General features: G+C 46.0%; 1 protein-coding gene and 1 pseudogene across 4 annotated transcripts; one reads left to right on the top strand and one right to left on the bottom strand.

The window, feature by feature from the left end:
* The first annotated feature begins 4336 nt into the window (after positions 1 to 4336).
* On the top strand, positions 4337 to 5875 carry LOC123067344 (putative serpin-Z5; annotated as a pseudogene).
* Positions 5876 to 6129: 254 nt separating this feature from the next.
* Positions 6130 to 20678, bottom strand: LOC123068755 (uncharacterized). Of its 4 annotated transcripts, none has more exons than XM_044491400.1 (16): positions 20395 to 20678; positions 20224 to 20280; positions 19903 to 20073; positions 19736 to 19801; positions 19485 to 19589; positions 16414 to 16533; positions 16164 to 16298; positions 15931 to 16056; positions 15719 to 15844; positions 15490 to 15636; positions 15246 to 15374; positions 15000 to 15134; positions 14750 to 14875; positions 6786 to 7763; positions 6570 to 6699; positions 6130 to 6503 (listed from the first exon to the last, which is right to left on the bottom strand). In XM_044491400.1, exons 1-14 carry the CDS (start codon positions 20525 to 20527, stop codon positions 6838 to 6840), a joined length of 2502 nt encoding a protein of 833 aa, XP_044347335.1. In that variant the 5' UTR covers positions 20528 to 20678; the 3' UTR covers positions 6130 to 6503; positions 6570 to 6699; positions 6786 to 6837. The 4 variants fall into 4 exon arrangements, with proteins under 4 accessions (XP_044347335.1, XP_044347337.1, XP_044347333.1 ...); XM_044491402.1 differs by having other exon boundaries at positions 6570 to 6659; XM_044491398.1 differs by having other exon boundaries at positions 6130 to 6699.
* Positions 20679 to 21774: the final 1096 nt, after the last annotated feature.

The raw sequence follows: 21774 nt of genomic DNA, 5'->3' as shown, positions 1-21774 counted from the left end.
CCTCATACTGTAAAGGCAAGCGGGTTTGATGTCTCCTTCGAAGAACTGCATTGGAGGCATTCTGATCCAAATTTAAGCGAAAAGCCTCCTCCCTTATACGTCGCATCTCGGCATCCATCTAGGCCCGTTCTGCTGCCATCCTGGTGTTCTTTGCATTAAGATCTGTCTGGGCTTTGGCCACCTCATCATGTACGTTTGTGATCTCCGCATTACGGTCCGTATGATTCGTCGGGCTGACCTCTGTTGCCAGTAAAGTCATCAAAGTGCCGAGAAGATCTGCCAAAACCTGAGTCGGCAGTCTATCAGAGCGCCAGCCCCAGCCGCCGCAGTAGCAGTCGAGCCAGACGTCATAGCTGCAGTTGTTGACGAGTTGAGAACCGGGCTAGTGCCAGCCATGAAGATAGAAGCCCTGGATGGCGGCTCATAAGAGTCCGAAAAACTGTTGCCATCGGAATAGCCCCTAAGCCCGTCTCTTGAAGCTAATAGATTGATTCCGTCTCTCTAGTCGAGGACTCATCACCTGAGTAGAAAAGACTCTCTCCTCTGTAGACCAAATTATCCGCAAGATCCAAGCCCAGCGTGAAGCCGACGAAGACACTCTTCTGGTCAGGTTGAACCCGGGCGGGTTGCATGCGCCGAGCTGACTCGATGATGTCGATGGAGGTGTCCAGCTCAAGCTCAGACTCGCTGATATTTCTGATGAAGACGTGAATTCCGCCGAAGGGGACCCGGTACTCGTACTCGATTGAGTCGGCCTCAGGGCCCCAGCCAGCATCATCGATATAGAGCTTGCCACGGCGACTCTTGGTTATCCTGCCGACGGCGTATCCCTCGATCCCCAGGAAGGAGCCCTTCAAGAACTCGAAACCACCGTGCACTGGCCCCACGGTGGGCGCCAACTGTCGTGTGGTTAACACGACAGATGTCCTAGTGAAAGGACTTAAGTGTGGAGGCATCACAACATTGGTTAGCTTAAAGGGGTTGAACGGGAGCAGAGACACGATTTTACCCAGTTTCGGCCCCTCATCGATGAGGTAAAAGCCTACGTCCCGCTCTGAGTTGTATTGCTTGAGTATCGATTACAAGGGAGCAGAATCACTTGACCTAGCTATCGATTGGTTGTCACTTGACCAAACCCACCGCAGGGTCTCACCTTTATATACACAGGTCAAGGCCCTGGTCTTACAAGAGTCCAGGTCGGATCATACTACGTGACCGACTCTGATTCTAAGTCGCCTTGCCTTACCAGGCAAGTCACCGTTGGGTGGCTTACAACATCGGGTCTCACTCCATCTTCTGGGTTTGGGCCCATGGCGGCTCATCTCATAAGTCGCCCTTTGGGTCTCACGTCTTGATCTCCTAGGCTTGTTTAAGGCCTCCTTTATTGAGTCGCCGACACTTTAACCCGGCCCATTCAAGGGCGGGTTATATCACAGCGTTATATCCCTGACAAACTTTAAACTTAATGGTTAAAATTTGCCAGGCGTGTGAGTTCCTCGTGGGTTCTTCTTTGTGAGAGATACAAGGGGAAGACAAGGTAGTGATGTGTTTGCAATAGGTAGGTGGATAGAGTAGAGTATGCACCTTGCTTTACTTTTATGGGCTTTCTCATCTTATCTCTAATAGACGCAAGTTGTAGCGAGTCTCTATAGAATGCTTAGTGCTTGTGCCGCTAAACCATTACCCCCTTCCATTGAGACATGTTCAATAATTCTAGCTTAGGTCTGATGTGAGTCTTGCAAGTAAAGTTGAGTACTCACCTTGCTTAATTTACTCATTTTTCCTGGATTGTCGCAATCCAGCCAACATCAACTCATGATGTAGGTTTGTTGATGGACGATGTTAGCTGGTTATCAAGCACACAGTGGTCTCGGTAGGTCTATGGACGTCATTTGCTTTTCTTTGAAGCATCCTTAAGTCAATTTGTATTATTTACATGTAGGTATAGTCGCTTATGTTGTATGCGTTGTATCTTTGTCGTGAGACCCTTATTGTATTATTTTGTTAAACCTGACTCTCGAGAGTTGTTGTATATATATTGTAATTGTTGTGAATTTGTGTTATCTGTGTTGTGATGCCAACCATTCCACCACATGGTGTGCACGCTCTCACATGGAAATTGTGTGAAGGTGGCGCCTTAGGATCGATATTATGCGGAGGCTAGCGGAGCTTACTAGATCTGCATAGTGTTGGACCCAAGATGCTACACTTCATCATCACATGCATTTTCACCTTATTCCCAAGTTTAAATCTATTTTATCTTTTCAACCAAAAAGTCCAATTACATATTTGTGTTTATGATGACGAGGACTTTAAAGTAAGACCATTTTGAATATATTTTTGACAAGTTTCAAAATTCAAATTCTGAAACATGGTGAAACACGAGTACATAAAACCATGAGATATTTTGTTAAACTCATTCATGATCCGACCACGATTAAAATACCAACTTTTAAATACCGTATGAAACAATTTAAATCACACTAACACGTAATGAATACCATGATGCATTCTCGACCACAATGTACACCACAATGAATTGGAACTTTTATTGCAATAAGATTTATTGATATTTATAAACTTTGACATTCATAAGAATCAGTTTGATACACATTGGCACAATGTAAAATTATGATAAGCCACGAAACATGGCCAGCTGTAATGAAACAATAAGATATTTTCTGTGAAACCGAATAAAATTTATTGATCTTTTCCGCATGGAAGTAGTGAATTTGGATGAAACAAGTTTGAAGTGTGGTGATTTAGTGCTGAAAAAAATTATTTTAAAAATATATTCAGTATTGGTGTTGTTTTAAGATCTTGTCAAAAAAATGTACAAATAGAATGTAAATCAAACTTTTTATTTGAAAATACATTAGGCATCTATTTATTTGAATGAAAGTCACTAGGGAATAGCATGTCATTTAGAGCATCGACGGCCGGACTTAACAAATCTGATCCCCTAAACGCCCGCGGACGCGCCCGGTCAGTGATCGGGCGTGTCCGTTTTGAGCCCCTATTTTTCTGTTTATTCATCCACACTTCTCATTTTCGCCCTTATATGTCTGGTCACTTGCATGTGATTGGTGGATAGAAGAAAGAGAAAGAAAAGAAAGAATAAACAAAGAGAAAAAGGTGGTCCAGGGTGGGCCGCGTCCTACGCGGCGGACTACCCGGGCGTGTCCGCGAGCCCTCATATCCTCCCTAAATTTGTCGTCAATATGAGGGCTCACGGACAGTCCAGACATATAGGGATGATATGAGGAGTCCGGTTGGGTCACTATATTTTTCTTCTCTCTCTTGTCTGGTCACTGACTGGGCGTGTCCGCGGGCGTATGACAGAGGGTTTGATGCGTCCGACTATAGATGCTCTTATGTAGATAAACACTATAGTCCCTTAAGAAAAAGGGAGAGAAACGCTATAATGTCAGATCCCACACAATAAGGCTTCCTTTAGTTTAGAGGAATCTTATAGGAATTTCATAGGATAGGATTTCTATAGGAAAAAATCCTTTAGAGCCCTTTGGTTTGTAGGAATGAAATCCTATTCCTATGGAAGGAATTCTTCCTATCCTCCACATTCATAGAAAAATAAACATTAGTCTAGACTCAATGAGAAAAATCATAGGCCTCCTTTGATTCATAGGATAGGAATAGCATAGGAATAGGAAAATCATAGGAAGTGAGATGACATGCATCTCAATTCCTATAAAGAAAGAGATGACATTTGATGCATAGGATAGAAATTTTTCCATTAAGTCCAGGCTAATGTTTTTTTCCTTTGAAATGTGAAGAATTGATTTCTATCCTATATTGGAATAGGAATCCATTACTATAAACCAAAGGGCTTCAAAGGAATTTTTCCTACAAAGTTCCTATCCTTTACAATTCCTACAATATTCCTATGAACCAAAGAGGCCCTATGATATAAATCAAAGGGCATCTTCTTTCCTATTCCTACTCATAGGATTTGAGATACATATCATCTCATTTTCTATGACTTTCCTATTCCTACGATTTTTCTATCCTATGCACCAAAGGAGGCCTAATAATGGAAATGTTGCATGCATGCACAGGTAGAAAATCATCCTTTCCTTTGGTTCCCCGAAAATTGATCCAACGTATAAAACTTATCACAAAGACATATTCTGTACTAGTCCTCAATGTATTCCGCTTTACATCCCTATTCCGTTGCGTTTTCATAATATTGGATTCTAAGTACAAATAAATACGACTACTAGATCACCACCCATACGGGGTTTCGATCCTACGCCGTGTAGGATTATTGTACGCCAACACAACGGCATCGCGCCGTGCCTCGATCTCACGAATCACGATGGAGGCTACATCGACCACCGCCAACACCCACCCACACACGTGCCTCGGCCTGACAGCGTTCGCCCTGCGCCTCATCGGGGCGCTCTCCTCGACGAGCGCGGCCGGCGGCAACCTCGTCTTCTCGCCGCTGTCCATCTACGCCGCACTCGCGCTCACGTCCGCCCGCGCCCAGGGCACGACTCGCCAGGAGCTCCTCGCCCTCCTTGGCGCCGAGTCCTGCGAGGACATCGCCGAGACCGTCCGCGGCCTGTCGAAGCACGCTCTCGCCGACCGGTCGCGGAGGGGCGGGCCGCGCGTCTCTTTCGCGTTCGGCGTGTGGCACGACGAGACCCTGAAGCTCGACGCCACCTTCTGCGCCGCAGCCGCCGAGTACTACAAGGCGGAGACCCGCGCCGTTGATTTCCGCGGAAAGGTCGGTGCATGTGGAGCCACAAATCTCTTCAGCATTTGTTCATGTTTGACACACGATTTTATTAAATTTCTAATCATCCGGCCGCAGCCAGGAGAGGCCGTGAAGCAGATCAACGCGTGAGCGGCGGCGGCGACGGACAACCTCATCGACTCGGTCCTCCCCGACGGGCAAGTATTCGCTGAGACCGACGTCATCGTCGCCAACGCCGTCTACTTCAAGGGCAGGTGGCACGTGCCCTTCTGCGAGGAGCACACCGCGGACGACAAGTTCCGCCGCCTCAACGGCAGCACCTTCCACGTCCCCTTCATGCGGGGTTTTGGGCAGCAGTACATCGCCTGCCACAAAGGGTTTAAGGTGCTCAAGCTCCAGTACAAGGAAGGACACAAGCGACCTTCGCCCTTCTCGATGTGCATCTTCCTCCCGGACGCCCGTGACGGGCTCCATGCCCTCGTGGAGATGATGGCGTCGAGCCCGGACTTCATCGGCTCGCACCTTCCGACGAGCCTTGTCCCGGTCGGCAAGCTCAGGCTGCCCAGATTCAAGCTGACCTTCTCGAAAGACATGTCTGACATTCTCCGAGAGTTGGGACTCGAGGCGGCATTCGACGAGAAAGAGGCGGACTTGTCCAGCATGGTGGAGGACGACGGCACCCACAGGCCGTTGGGTCTGAGCGGGATCATCCACAAGGCGGTCATCGAGGTGAACGAGGACGGTACCGAGGCCGCAGCCGTCACCGCGTCTATGATGGTTGGCAAAAGCGCGCCCAAGCATCCGCGGCCGGTTCCCGTGGATTTTGTTGCTGATCATCCGTTTGCCTTCTTTGTGATTGAGGAGAGGTCGGGCGCCATTGTCTTTGCGGGGAACGTCCTTGAACCCTCGCCATCGATGGAACAAGAGCGTACTGTCGTTTCTTCGTCACAACCTCCGTTGCTTGTTCGGCTAGGTAGCTAGCTAGCAGGGACTTGCAGAATGCATTAGATTAGAAGATTGTGTTTCGTGTACTTGCCGTCTGGCTCGGATGGCACTGCTCTTCGGCTTGAATCAACTTTGCAAACTTTTGCTACACCAATTTTTGTTACTTGCGTCAAAATACTACGGAGCCAGGATTTTAAGATAGGGGGCTGAGATTTTGCCTCTAGTGTGGAGACTGGTAAAAAACAACATGCACCGATTGTAGGTTAGGTTGATGAACTAAAATCTTATAATGAGCCCAAGAAAATTGGTGTGAGCTATGAACAATTCAATTCTAATCAAAAGTTTCAACAAATCAAATGCAAAAGCAATTCACATTTATGAACTAAATATTTCTTCTATAGAAGGGGATAAGCAATGTCAAACATGCTAGCGAAGGAGGCATGCGCCTAGCTGAAAGCAGAAGGTTGAAGAGAGAGGACTCTGGTTACCATGTAAAGCTAGGTGGAAGTGTATGCTATCAACAAGGACGCATGCACGTTATAAAAAGGTTCAGGCCAGGAGATTACAGAGGTTAGGAACCAGTCGTTATGGGCTTTGATCTCGACGTTTACTACAAACCTGTACAGAGGAGATCAAGCCTAACTTAACCGGATCAGGATCCGAAATCACGCGCACGCTATACATACACCCTACTATACACATTTCAACAACTACCAGTGAGCATCCAGTGAGGATAGTAAACTCTGCAGGACTTCCAACAAACATTTTCTTGCATTGCTTCCAAAAGCAGCAGCGCCCATTATTCCATGGTGAGCTTCCTTAAGAGAGATAATCTTATCTATTTCCAGAAAGGGCGTAACGTTAAAAAGCAGTCATCGACGGCAGTTGGGCAAGAAAAGCTTACTGCTGGAAGACAATCATCTTGCTCTGGGCTGTGATGCCGAGATAAATTTAGATCTGTCTGTCCAAAAAGAGCCACTGCCTTTTCTGGCTGCTGCGTAAAAAAACGTCGGCAGCATTTAATGTCAAACTCACTGCAACAAGGATACAGATTAGGAGATTCATTAATACATTACCAACATGAAAAATAACACCTGCAGTATAGGCACAATGAACCTACCATTGCCAGCGAGGGCATAGCAGAAGCATGGCATCAAGGAGTATACAGTCTGCTAACAGGGATGCAAATCAAAGGACCTGGATGAGCGGGGGCGTTTAAACGAAGATGCAGAGTTGCTTCCCCCACTTCTTCTCTTCTCATTAACAGCATGGTCAATATTTCCAGAATGTGTACCCATGATGTTACTAATGTCAACCAACGCTCCAGCTGGCATATGGAGTCGCTGGGCCTTATTTTTAGTGTCATTTGCACTGTCAGTTTCAGATAAACACATGGAAGAGGGCTTCGGGACCTTTGGAATTTCACTGATTGAACGACTCCCAACATGAAACATATTGGGTGGTTTGTTAGTCGCCGGGATAGCAGGTGCAGCATTTTTAGAGGATCCGGTGTGCTTCCTACCAGACATTGTCTGGTGGGAAAATGTTGCAACTTCGGTTTTCCCATTGACCCTACTTATTTTTGATAAATCAGGTCCACCTTTTGGGGCAACGGTTGAATTTGGCATCTCAACATTACATGCAGATGCCAAAGGGCGGCCTACTAAATTATTTGTTGAAACCACAAGATCAGATTCGCCGAGAAGGCTTCTCGCGCGTTGAAGTGCATCACTAGAAATAGCCACTGATCTGCCTCCCGCGGTACTGAATCTGATAGAATGCTCACCAGAATCAGAAACTGTGTTATTAGAAAGTTCAAATGGCCGGTGTGGTTCCTTATGCACTTGGTTTTCTGTTGAACAAGATGCAAGATCAAGCCTCTGTTCTGGATTTTTCCGCTCAAAATTTATTTTAGTGCCTAGCTTATCGCCCACATGTCCAAAAAATTGTGTTGAAAGGGTATTCTCCTCCAAGCCCAACAAAGTAGCAGCTCGAGATACACCAGCTGAAGATATATTAACTGTTTTTGCACAGCTTGTCTTGAGAGGTGAAGCAAAGACAGGAATATTTTTGTCCAAGTTAAGGAGATTATGATTATCTGGCAAAGAATAACTCACGATCAGATCTCTTTAAATGGCAAATGTGTACAAATTAAAATGCACTAATATTATGCAATAAATGTTGTGATTAATCATCACATGATTAATTAAGGGAATCTCCCCTTATCCAAACTGCCACACCGTTGCATCCCGCAACCTACGCAAGGTAGTAACTGCCTCATGACGGTTCTCTCCCGAATCGGCGCCTCTCCAAACCGACGCCTGAAGGCGTCTCCCCATGTCATATATATATACTGTAAACATGATCAATGAAGGAGACAGTTGAATCATTTGTTGTCTCTTCGATTGTCTCTCTCGATTGTCTATCGATTAGTTCCAATACGTTATCAGCACGCTCCTAGCCAAGAGCGATTTGGCCGAGAGAAAGCAACCGGAGTTGGCGTCCTCGATGACTGAAGCGCGCGATGCAGCCCTCGTGCCGTCGTCTCCGGCCGCAACAGGAAGTGAACGAGAGAATGAAGAACAAGGGCATTGGCATACGTTGATCCAAATTTCTCTTTATAGAACGTGAATCAACAAAAGGTACGATGCCTCACTTCATTACCATCTTCGCTGGACTGGTGGTGGCGCTCATCGCCATCTTGCCATCAGCGTCTGGCCTCGACCCCGCGCTAGACTGGGCGAACGGAACCACCGGCTTCGCCTCCCGCGACGGAAACGCGCATCCGCGCAGATCGGCGGCGCCGGCCCTCTACAGGGTCGCCCTCGGCATGCGCGTCATGAGCAGTCGTCGATGTTGATGCAGCCGCGCCGCGCCAGGCCGTGGCCGCCCTCGCGCACGCCCGCCCTGTGCCAGGCCTCGGCAGGCCCGCGCCGCGGCGGCGCCCTCGCCGCACACAGGCACTTGTCGGCGCCTCGTGGCCTCCGCCTTCACAGCGTCGAGCAGCCGCAGCCCGCCGTCGACTAGCCACACTGCCCGCAAGAGAACTTGGGGCCCTGCAGCGCTCGGGCCGTGCCTGGCATCCGCCTCCCCGGCGACTCCTCTGACGAGGAATAGCCGGCTGGAATTCCTCCCGTCGCCCGTGATGCGGGCGACCGGCCGTAGGTGCCTCCAAGGAAGAGCGCGGCTGGAGTCCCTCCGGTCTTGGTCATGTGGATTAGGGACCGAATCTACTCCTCATGTGGATATCCCTGTCTGCTCTTCCTTATCCATTCGGCCGGTTGACCGGGCTGCACCTGGCTGGGCTGCCCTACGTGTCCTATTTGCATGCGGTTGAGCCACCAGGTGCTCATGCTAATTTGCATTATTTGCTTAATTGCTTGTATTTTTAGCTTCTTTTACATATTAGTGCTCCAACAACTATTGCTATTTATTAGCATTTGTCATGTTTAGGCCAGATCTGCATTTCAATCATCTTCTATTGAATTTTAAAATTTCCAGAGATACATGGTTGTTAATGCCTGTCATGTTCTTTACCGATACAACGACATTGTTTTCGCACAACAATGTTGATTTGCGATTGAGAAATTTTTCTCGCAAAACAATCTCATTGCGATTGAAATTAATTTTCTCTTGCAAAATATTAATTCACTTTGCTAAATTATCTTGCAATTTGATACAAGATCTTATTTTAATTCGAGATCTACACAATTCAAGTTCTCACTTGAACATCAAATTTACAACATCATTACTATTCATTACAATAGTAGTGTATTTCCGTTGAGTACGATGTATTCCGGAATGTATGTATCTCCATGTTCGCTACATGTCGAGATTAATACGTCTATTTGCAATTGAGATTTTCAATTTCTTGCAAATACATATGCAAAATTCAAGGTGTTATCCTTAGCAATTTGAGATTCACACTAATGATTTCGAGCCACCTTCTTGAAATCTATTAATTTTGCAACATTAAGATGTATTTATATTACACAATCTGTAATATAAATAAATTACCAGGTTTTCACCGGGAATGATATGTTCTATGTGTTTACCACATTGACATTCTTCATGAACATGTCACAGCGGTCGAGGTTGATTTCTCCAGCACAACAAACTTGTAAATTTTTGACAATAACATCTCCCTCATTATATTAGGAAAACACAAGGTAATGAGTTGAATCTACTGCTCATGTGCAGAATATCTCTATTACTGTGAGATCTGTATGATCTTCAATGTGTTATGTTCCCACAACTGAGGTTGAGCATTTTCAAGTTATACACCTGAGTCAATTTTTTGCATTCTTATTACAAAACCATGATGGTTTTTAATTTACTTCTTGTAAATTAATTATCTCTGACTTGTCCCTATAAGTAATCGATGGCTAACAATTTGAGGCACTTGCCCTCAATGGGCACAACTTACTTAAGCGGGTCATGGACATCAAGATCAGTCTTGTATCCCATGGAATAGCGCGTGCAACCCAAGCCACGCCACCGGGACGCAAAGGGCCTCAAGGGTAATGGTTTGAAACTCACTTCAAACCCTCAACCTGACACCATCAAGCTGTCACGAGACCCTATGAGCATGGAGAGCATGATGGTTGAATATGCATCAACAGACATGTTTGGAGACTATACATTTAGTCCCTTAGTCTCCTTAGTGATCTATTTATTTATGTCCATTTATGATGTTCTAATAAGAACATGATTATTATTGTCATTATATATTGTATATCACAATATATTGTATCAGCACTTTGATACAAATTCATTTGTATGTATTCTATATATCCCACATTAATTTTCTTGAGAATCTTCATGTCTATATATAGATTTCTACGGGAGTCAATCCAATGAAAATTGATATGTGCCGTGTGGGCATATGCACCACAAACTCTATACTCAGGGAAGTCTAATGTTTACGCTCTCATTGAGAGAAAGGAGATATTTTAAAATCGCTGGATGCGATGAGGTATTTGTTGACTCAACTCGAGTCATATTTACTATCCCTGTGGGTACTTGAGTAATTTCGGGATGCTTTATTGCTTCCCAGGTTTAACTCGTGCCCTACTAAACTATAGAGGTATCCGTTCAAATAGTTTCCATAGCGAAACTTATGATGACAACAAAGAGGAATGCATTCTCTTTACCATATGCAACGGATATGGAAAACATATTCTCTATCTATCATCTGGATTGTACTATACATACTACAAAACCCGTAGCACATGTTGCGCCCGTGATAGTTTTCCAAAATGTCTTATACATCGCAAACTTGGCATACTCGCCTTGGTCATCGAGACATTGGGTTGAAACTGAAACTATCAACAATTCTAATAGTTTATGATTGTTATGATGCTAAATACTAACAATATTTGGATTTTGTGTGCACTACATGTGACACAGGGAAGCTAATTTTAAGGCTCGCGCACCTTAAAGTTTACGTTGAACCACTCAGACTCCTTGAATGCATCAAGTTGAGGTAAGTGACTCTTCCCATCCATTGACTAGACTATTCAGGTGTTCCATGGTTCTATAAGACACATCTACATGATGGTCTCAAGTGTGCTTTATTCACACGAAACCATTGACTCATTATCCTGACATCGATTTCAAGCAAATCGAATGGATAGCATTTGCAGAATTCTCCTTGAGTGCCTTTTTCTATGGCCCTAGGATTGAAGTTTAGCAATTTGTTCTAATGTCTAGACTCAAAATGGTTTGGTAGAATCCCATCCAAAGAATTGGGCTCATTGCATGATCTTTACTTTGAAATTGCAACTTACCAACTTTACGTTGGAGTCATGGAGTTTTACACGCTCATGACGAAACTGCATAATTTTATTCCCCTCTATCTTTGATACGTGGAAATCTACCAAGTATTTCCTATCTGTGGTAATTCGGTTACACACCGATATCATCACCCCGACATACATCATTGGCCCCTCAACATATAGTTGGGATCTATGTGAGGAATAACTGTATTACCGTCAATACCTCAAGCCCCTCACATGGGGAGTTATTCAAGGCCAGTATGTTGATTCAATGAGGAATATTTCCAGGCATTAGGGGGAGAATTCAAGTACCATAAAGAATGCCAGGAAATTAGTGGAATGTTCAACACATTTCTGCCTCATATCCACGTAATCAAAGAGCTGAACCATGTGTTCAGTAGATTTGCAACATATTGCAAATAACCTGCCAGATTCATTTACTGACTATAAAGGTGTCACACAATCCTACAATCTTGCAAAAGTATGCCTGAAAGAGTGGAGGTACCAACAAAATCCACTCCACTCCCCGTTCAAAGCAACAGGGGGAGAAGTATGGCAATAGTACATCAGGATTCAGCTTCTCGCAAGCAAGGATATCAAGGCCTGTGAATCAGTAAATGCAAGTCAACTTCACCGGGACACCTAATGGGTAGTATACACCCAGTGGACGGGAAACCTCCACCAACCCAGGTCATAGTGCACACAATGACCGGGACATCGGAATACCCGACTCAATCGCATTGGGAAACCGCGAGCAGTCACCATGGGTAACGATATTTCCATCAACTATATATTGATATATAGATTCTGGAGAATCATATAATCGGAAGTCTATAATTGTCAACATACATTTCTCAACTAGATTGAAAAAACCTTTCAATTGATTCAGATCCAAAGACCATGGCCATGGCAAAGTGTGAACAACACTCGGACTGAACTCAAGCAAAGGGTATAATCTAGGTAGAAATGATCTTGCTCAATAATGGGAAGGTATCCATAAGCAATACCTACAACAGTTTTCTTCTGGAAACAGAATTGAGAACAACGAGGTGGTGAAACAAAAAGCAAGTATTGTAGCACAAGGGTTTACACAGATACCTAACTATTCTCCAGAGGTGGAATCTCATTCCGGTAACTTATATAATTGGCAGTACAAAATCATCTATCTCTGCAGTTGATAGATGTAGTGATCGCATATCCATGTGGATCACTAGATTCAGACATATATGATGATTCCCAATGGAATCTCAATTCTGAATCGAAATACAAAATGCAACATACATTGTGTAGAATCAGTAAGTCACCATACGACTTATTGTTGTGGTACATATGGTACAACCGACGTAGTGGGTTCCTTATGCACAAGGATTACTCCTACAATGATGATTATCCATATTTGTGTGTCTGCAATGATGACACGTGTAATCATCTAAATGACGGAGTTTAAAATGAAGGATTTGGGTAAACCAAAATACTGCTCGTTACTACAACTTGAGCACCTTCATTCATACATTATGGTTTACTATGTTGTCTATATCCAAAATATATTGGAGAAATTCATTGTGGACAAATCTTATCCATCCATAACTCTCATGGTAGTTCATTCTCTAGACGTAGAGAAAGATCTATTTAGACCAAGAGATGATGGAAATGAGATATTGGGACTCAATGTTCCATAATGCCATTGGATCCACCAAACACAATTGGTTGGTACTCAAGAATATCTTTCGATATCTCCAAGGCATCAAACATCTTGTCCTGGTTTTTCAGTTTCACAGAAATGTGAACACCGATATCATTGGATACATCGATCAGATCCCCACTATGTCAGATCGTAGACAAGCTTAGTGTTCCTACTAGGTGTGGTAGCCCTTTCATGAAGAGTCTTCGAAACAGACCTCATGGCTACATCCACCAACCATTATCTCAACGATAATGTTGCTTGTGTTGCCCGGATGCAAATAGGTTACTAATAAGCAATATCTTTATATTGCACATCTTGCAAGTCAAATCATGCAACTGATTTGTTCACCAAGTCTCTACCAACTTTTACATTCCACAAATATGTTCATGGAATTGGTATGTGACGGCTTCTAATTTTGCAAGAATCAGGGGGAGTATCTTCCTGAATTGTTCCTATTCAATGCATCATATTATACTCTTTTCCCTTTATGAGTTTACTATACAGGTTCTCATAAAGGTTTTTAATGAGGTAATATCAACACAAGATTATATGGCATACTTTCCGTTTTCCCCACTGGGGTTTTTAGGAAAGTATACACGACATATTATTGTTCTCCAAACTCTATGGTTCTATCATATTGGTTAACCGAGACAATAACTATTATATGTTGCATTATTTTCTCCTTATTTTCCCACTGGGTTTGCAGGAGTTTTGGCAACATATCAAACACTATACTCCTCACATTTTTCCCACAGGGTTTTTAGAGGAGACTCTTTACAATATATAATGCTATTTGGACAAGCGTAGATTAGGGGGAGTGTTGTGATTAATCATCACATGATTAATTAAGGGAATCTCCCCTTATCCAAACTGCCACACCGTTGCATCCCGCAACCTACGCAAGGTAGTAACTGCCTCATGATGGTTCTCTCCCGAATCGGCGCCTCTCCAAACCGACGCCTGAAGGCGTCTCCCCATGTCATATATATACTGTAAACATGATCAATAAAGGATACAGTTGAATCATTTGTTGTCTCTTCGATTGTCTCTCTCAATTGTCTATCAATTAGTTCCAATAATAAAGAAGTGCATGTTACCACATCAACATGCCACTCCAATGCCTGACTTGATCATTGGACAGCTCACCGTGATCATACATTGTATTCTTGACATTTGGTACTATTGAAAACATACATTTGCTTATTATGATTTAAGAACGATACATTCTAGACAGAATAGGCTAAACAGCTGCCTCAAAAGTCGAAGGCAATAAGTGTATCATTCTAAATGAAAGCTGCAACATAATCAGGTTACACATTGGTCGTTCAGTGCTAGGCTTTACTTCTGTTAAGTTGGTCTAATTTTTACTAAAAAGCATTACAGAACCTTGGGATTAGCACACCAGTCTAGCAATGACCAGCTGCATCGAAAGTTTAACAGAATGCGTGATGGTTAGCTAACCTATGGGCTGAGCGGTATTGTACAAATGAACTAAAGGACTAGTTTGAGAATAGACACTTCAACTAGACATGCATGCTGAACTTCTATACCATCTTCTATTGAAATAACGTAGCAGTGGCTGCATCAATGAAAGTCTCAGAAAAAATTGATTAGCTGTTATACCTCTGTTTATTTTGACTTCTTCCTCCAGAACAACCTTTGCTTTCTGCACTGAGGTTTCACTAATCAAGACTGACTTTCCAGATCCGGTTTGAAACATTGGCAGTTGACTTCCACAGTCTTCGTATCCTTTCAAAACAATATTGCATATGTCAAAGGAATGGAAAAAGGAGTCACGAGTTGCTTTTAAGATCCAAATGTAACGAACTCTGTAAATGCCCCCACTATATAACCCAATAATTCCAAAAACTACCTTTCTCCATGAAGTTTCGTTGCTCCAAAAGCATACTGGCCTTATGACTTGAACTTCTATTTTGGGGTACAAACTTTTGTATTCCAGCTTGGAACGCTGCCTCTTCAACAAAGGCTTCTCCATTGCAATTGTTTACTGGTTTGCACATACAAAGCAATTGTTAACTGAGTGCAGACATTAAAAGTTTATTTCTACCTACTATTTAGACCCGTGTGCACGAACTCTTAATTCAGAACATGAAAGTACCACTTTTGACTGCTTCTTCAGCCTCTAAGATACACAATTCATTTCTACAGCCATCACTTGCCAAGATAGACCTTCCTAATCCAGTTTTGAACATGGAAGTGTCATGGCCACCATCTAAATGAGCTTCATCTAACAGACAGAAAATTTGATTGTCAGTAAATATAAATGCATATTTATCACAAATTTAGTGACAAGAGACCACACTTGCTACAAAACCATTTTGTGTGTTTAGAGAGCAATTTACCTTCCAATTCCTTTGCAATATTCCTTGGCTCTAGAACTGCAGTTGCCCTCTTAACTGAGCTCTTACTTATAGCAATTGACCTCCCTAACCCAGTTTGAAACAACGGCAAGTGGTTGCCACCCTCATGATTTTTCTCCATTCGAGTGACTGAAAAAGATTATTTGAAATATGAGGAACACCCCAGATGTGTCGGTAACACAGACACAGTCAGCTTGAGAAAGTCAAGTACCTTGCATTGCACTATCTCCATTTGGTGTAACACTTCTATCAGTCATGATCAAACTGCTACTCATCAAAACAGACCTTGGCGTTTCACTTTGAAGAGTTGTGGCATAAACACTGCTATCTCCATGTCCTGAATCTCAAAGAATACAAGGAAAAAATGCTGATCTTCTGCATTAACATTACACAGATAAATAACAAGGCCATATGTCTATGTACCAGTTGTTTTAATTTTTTCTTCCTCCAATACTGCCCTTGCCTTCTGAACTGCGCTCCAGCTCACAGCAACAGGCTTCCCTAATCCTGTTTGGAACATTGGGAACTGGCAACCAGTATCCCAATGTCCTACACAGAAAAGTACCACTTAGAAATAAAGTGTGTAGCTGTTTGGATAAATCAAAGGACAGATAGTCCAAGCTTTTTTTCAAAAGACCCAGGTACTCCAATCTTACCACTCTTTTCCGCATCTCCCTTATTCACCGCAGCTCTAGATCTCTCAATGGATCTTTCACTGATCGTGACTGGTCTTCCTGAACCAGTTTGGAACATCATAGGCTGGTTAGGCCTACCAAAACTCTCCATATTTTCTAATAGGAGAGGAATGCCATCATAGTTCAGTACACCAAAAAAAGCCATGCGTTTCACAATAACCAGGCAAGATCATTAGCTCTGAATGCAAATAGCAGAATAAGCAAAGCTCACCCTCGCTTGTATTATTATCCTTCAACACAGACTTAGCTTTCTGAACAGATGCTGAACTGACTGATACAACTCTTCCTGAACCAGTTTGGAACAACGGAAACTGTTCCATGCCGTCCACACCTGCTGACAGAGGGGTCAGTTATTCAAAAATTTAAGGCATGCTTGGAATTTATTTCTTTAAGAAACTATCCAAAACTTTTATTATACTCTCATCATAATGACCTTGTTCTGCAGCTGTTAATCCCTCCAAAACAGCTCTTGCCTTATCAATAAAGGTCCGGTTCACAGGAACCGGCCTACCAAGTCCAGTACAGAACATTGGTTGTATGGCAACAGCAGCACTATAAATAACTACTGCCTCCGTTCCTAAATATTTGTATTTCTAGAGATTTCAACATGTGACTACATACGGAGCAAAATGAGTGAATCTACACTCTAAAATATGTCTACATACATCCGTATGTTGTAGTCCATTTGAAATGTCTAGAAAGACAAATATTTGGGAAAGGAGGAAGTATTGTGCAACAAAAGTGACAACAACAACAACAACAACAACAAAGCCTTTAGTCCCAAGCAAGTTGGGGTAGGCTAGAGGTGAAACCCATAAGATCTCGCAACCAACTCATGGCTCTGGCACATGGATAGCAAGCTTCCACGCACCCCTGTCCATAGCTAGCTCTTTGTCGATACTCCAATCCTTCAGGTCTCTCTTAACGGACTCCTCCCATGTCAAAATCGGTCAACCCCGCCCTCTCTTGACATTCTCCACACGCTTTAGCCGTCCGCTATGCACTGGAGCTTCTGGAGGCCTGCGCTGAATATGCCCAAATCATCTCAAACGATGTTGGACAAGCTTCTCCTCAATTGGTGCTACCCCAACTCTATCTCGTATATCATCATTCCGGACTCGATCCTTCCTCGTGTGGCCACACATCCATCTCAACATACGCATCTCCGCCACACCTAACTGTTGAACATGTCGCCTTTAACGAAAAAGGCTTTCGCCCCGCTATATTGATATAGCAACCGCCCGATACAACAAAGAGTCCAATGCTGGGGCAAACAGCACAAGCATGCCCAAAAGAAACAAAAGAGAAAGAAGAGAGAAAATAATGTCCGCAGCGTCGGATCGACGAAAACGATGATAACCAACCCAAAACCGTTGCGCCCACCGGAGATGTACCACCTCGCTCCAGGCACCTCGAACCTCCGCATACCAAGCAGCACCTTCAGGAAGGAACACGACGACGATGACGACGCTGCTGCCCGGACAGGTCCTAGGGTTTCCCCCGGTACGCGGAGAGGCGTGGGGAAGGGGAAGACCCGACGCCCTTCAGGAAGGAACGATGGCGCCCACGGGCGTCACCGCGTCAGAGCCGGCAAGCCGGCCCGGATTTCTCCCATCCGCCAAACACCCACAACCCCGAACGGTCCGACGCGCACCACCAGACAAGCCACCCACGAACGTGCGCCACCACGGACTTGCCATCATCACCGCCGCTTCACCGTGGTCATCGAAGCGAGACCGACAAGGACGAGAGGGAGCAGCCGGGAACGAGGAGCGGCAGCGAGAGCAGCCACGCCGGAGGACACAACCTCCACCGCCATCGGCGGTCACCGACCGGACGCGGCAAGGGGAGCGTACCAGGCCCTCGAGGCCCGGCCAAGCCCAAAAGGGGCTCGTGAAGCACCCGTCGCCGAGCTGCAGTAGACGTGCCGCCGTCTCCACCACCCCCCGCACGAGCCGCACCACCACCGCCCCGGCCGGAGCCGCCGCAGGCGAGACCGAGTCAGGCCCGCCCAGACCCAGATGGGGCCCAAAAGGGCCCAGATCTGGGCCGGGCGGGCGCCGCCACCATCCACCGCGCCAGCGCGCCGCCAAGGGGCTGCGCCGCCGCCTCTAGGCCACCCGGAGCTGCGCCGCCTGGAGCAGCCGCCGCTGCCGGAATCACCGTTGACCGAGGAGCACCGCCGCGGGACGCCACCACCCGAGCCGTGGCACCGCGCGCGGGGAAGGGACGGCCGCCGCCGCCGCCAACACCACGCGGGCAGGGCCCGGTGGCGCAGGCCGGCGGCGGCGGGAGGAGGGGAACGGGAGGGGGAGGCGCTGGAGGGCGGGGAGATGGGCCCCCGGTCGCCTCGCTCGGGGAGGCGACGCGGGGGGCGGGCCGGGAGGGAGTAGGGAGGCGGGGGCGGCGCGGCGCAAGCGGCCGGAGGTGCGGGAGGGTGGGGGGAGGGGGCCGGCGGCGGCGGCGGAGCGGGGGGAGGAGCGGGGGGAACCCTAGGAGGACTTAGTCGGGTTCAGGGTTAGCGGCAAGAACAGAATGACCCATGTCGCCTTTTAGTCGGCCAACACTCCGCGCCATACAACATTGCGGGTCGAACCGCCGTCCTGTAGAACTTGCCTTTTAACTTTTGTGGCACTCTCTTGTCACAGAGAATGCCAGAAGCTTGGCGCCACTTCATCCATCCGGCTTTGATTCGATGGTTCACATCTTCATCAATACCCCCATCCTCCTGCAACATTGACCCCAAATACCGAAAGGTGTCCTTCCGAGGTACCACCTGGCCATCAAGGCTAACCTCCTCCTCCTCACAGCTAGTAGTACTGAAACCGCACATCATGTACTCGGTTTTAGTTCTACTAAGCCTAAACCCTTTCGATTCAAAAAAATTGCTAAGAAAAACTGGAAAATATACCAGAAGTTCTCACAAAAAAAATGCAGCCATCAATTTGGTGGACCCTAATTAGTGTAAATAAAACTATGTTAAGTCACTGTATATTATTATGGGGTAGAAATGCCCAACAAGCTAGGCAAGAAATGCTCAACAAGCTAAGCACATCTAAATATATCTTCAGTTGTAAGTATAACAAATAGTCAGGCAGCTGCGGAAAATCTGGCTAGTTTAATAAATATTCTATTATTATTAATTATGACATAATTTCTAGCGGTACACAGGATGAACAAATCTTAAATTACTCCGAGCCATATAAATGTCACCATGAACAAAGTGATAACAGAGCACTTTCAGCATTTATATAGAAAATAAGCAGGTGTTAAACTTCCTACCTTCTAAAACAACTCTTGCCTTTTGGATTGAGTTCCTGCCCAGCAAGGCCGCTTTTCCTGATCCAGTTTGGAACAATGGGGGCATGGTGGTGTTTTGCACTCCACCTAAATTTCATAAGATGGAAAACTGATAGTGATGCATAACCTCAAGAAAATAAAGTTCGTACAGCTATCAAACCAAGGCACTTTGATGCTATTGTTGCAACATTCAATCTTGTCTGTACAGAGAAAAAGGTGAAAGCAAGTCCTACCTCTAAATGGGGCGTCCATTTCTCTCAATCCGCCCTCTACATCAGGTAAATCGCCAAATGATTGCTCTGAAACGCAAAATCTGGTCAGCCCAGCACAAAACATGCAGAAACGGAAAATGGAACAATTTGACCAAAGCAAATCAAAAGTTGGACACATAAGCTCTTACTTCTCTTAATACCAGCCCTCTCCACATCCTCCCCGACCAACGCCCTGGCCCTCCTTATAGCCCTCTCGCTGAGAGACACTGGTCTCCCCGATCCAGTGCAGAACAGCTCACCTTTTCCTGCATCCCCGGTTGCTCCGGCCATCCCATCACCTTCGAGCAGCTTGTTCCGCGCTGCGGATTCCATCAGTAAGAAGCCGCCAATCACCGGTTAAATAAAAGAAGCATTTGCGTCCAAACGCCGAGACGATATACACACATAAGGGCACACGCGTGCTCACACTGACAGAACCAAATAGATGAGGTGAAGGGGGGAGACGGTACCTTGGACGAGGAGGTCGGCCATGGACTCGACGCGGCATCCGTCGGCAGCACCCCCGCCTAGGGTTTCGGATAGGAGAAACGAGGAGGCAGGAGAGGGGACAGCCACGTCAGTTTCCAGCACCATTCCTACGACGGAATCCACGCCGAGATGGGAGAACGATGGGGCCGTACCTTTGACCGGCGCGTCCTCGAATGAAGCGGCGGCTATCCCCGCGGCGGGCGGCGGCGGCGCGTCGGGGTCGGGGGCGGGGATCCAGACTTGGCTGCCGTCGGGCCGGCCCCAGACCTGCCACCTTCTCGGCATCGCGGCGGGGGTCTCTCCCGGAATCTCGGCGGGGATCTCTCGCTCGCCGCCGGCGCGACGGGTCCGAGAGAGGGGGAGGAGATTGGGGACGAAACACTTTTCAAAACGGACACGTGGCGAGGGAAATGGGTGACGGGAAATGGGAAAGTAAAAATGAGACAACGGGAAATGGGAAATGGCCAGACGGCGCGCAGCGCTTCCTCCCGCTCTTTTTTTCCTCTCGCCCTCCCGGTCGGGCCCGAGGGAGATGGGCCGACCCTACCGTACCATGGGCGTGCGGCCCACAGTGATGTCCAGCCTGCCACTGCCTGGCCCGCACGCCGCCGGGACCTCCTATTCGGCACTTGTGGCGGGAAATGCCACATAATGTGTGGTAAGCAATTCCATGATGATTTATGTTCGATCTTTATAGATAAAAAGTCAAAAATAAAAATATATGAAGCTTTTTTTAAGACAAACTGCGTAATTTTTTTTTGAGGCGAATTTATTCCATCGTATAAGCTTTACAGGGATATATAAATTTTCAAGAGGAGAATTTAACCATACATGTAGCCAACCCGACCATGTCCGAAGTTGGCTTGCAAATTTTTTGAGCCATGCACCGTGGCGAAGAAGATGGCCACCCTGGCGTACAAGCTTGATCTCCCAGCCGACAGCCACATCCATCCGGTATTCCACGTCTCATAGCCCAAACCCTTCATCCCTGATTATATGCTGGTCTTCTCTTAGTTGTCGCGCCCACTAGATTTGACGACAGCACAACACCTATCATCCGCATGGCCTTTCTTTTTTTTTGAGGATAACCCAATTGGGTCAAACCAGCTTAGTTACAGTCATTAAGTAGGATCTCCTTGAGGTACTCAGGGGCTGAACCCAGCTGGAGAAAGTTGCCCATGTTTCTAGCTTGGCCAGCCAGCCAGTCGGCAGCCTTGTTCTGGTTTCTCTTGACCCATCCAATACTGTAAGATCTGAAGCCGTTCAGTACTGCGGTGATATCTGCCATGGTTGGGAATAGGCGAGATTTGTTTGTAGCTCCCAAGGCAGCGATCTTGCCAGTGATTGACAGTCCACCTCAACCTGGAGGCGCGCCATTGAAGTATTTGGCCAACTTCCGGAGGCCATCCAGTAGCGCAAGGCTTTCAGCTTCCTCTACTGTTTTGCATTGTCCCAGGTTGCGACCCATCGTCAGGTATATCAGTCCCTGAGTATTCCTGGCAATGGCCCCTCCCGCGCTCCGACCCGACGAA

Source organism: Triticum aestivum, chromosome 3B (genome assembly GCF_018294505.1).
Source record: "Triticum aestivum cultivar Chinese Spring chromosome 3B, IWGSC CS RefSeq v2.1, whole genome shotgun sequence".
Lineage (NCBI taxonomy): Eukaryota > Viridiplantae > Streptophyta > Magnoliopsida > Poales > Poaceae > Triticum > Triticum aestivum.
This window is presented reverse-complemented; position numbering and strand designations above follow the sequence as displayed.

What these genes read in the sequence shown, in the direction of transcription:
- LOC123068755 (XM_044491398.1), bottom strand. Translation starts at nt 20,527, where the DNA reads ATGCCGAGAAGGTGGCAGGTCTGGGGCCGGCCCGACGGCAGCCAAGTC. An exon ending in GGGAGATGCGGAAAAGAGTG is followed by an intron (nt 16,057 to 16,163) that starts GTAAGATTGGAG and finishes TTTTCTGTGTAG; the next exon opens with GACATTGGGATACTGGTTGC. An exon ending in TGAAGAAGCAGTCAAAAGTG is followed by an intron (nt 15,135 to 15,245) that starts GTACTTTCATGT and finishes TGTGCAAACCAG; the next exon opens with TAAACAATTGCAATGGAGAA.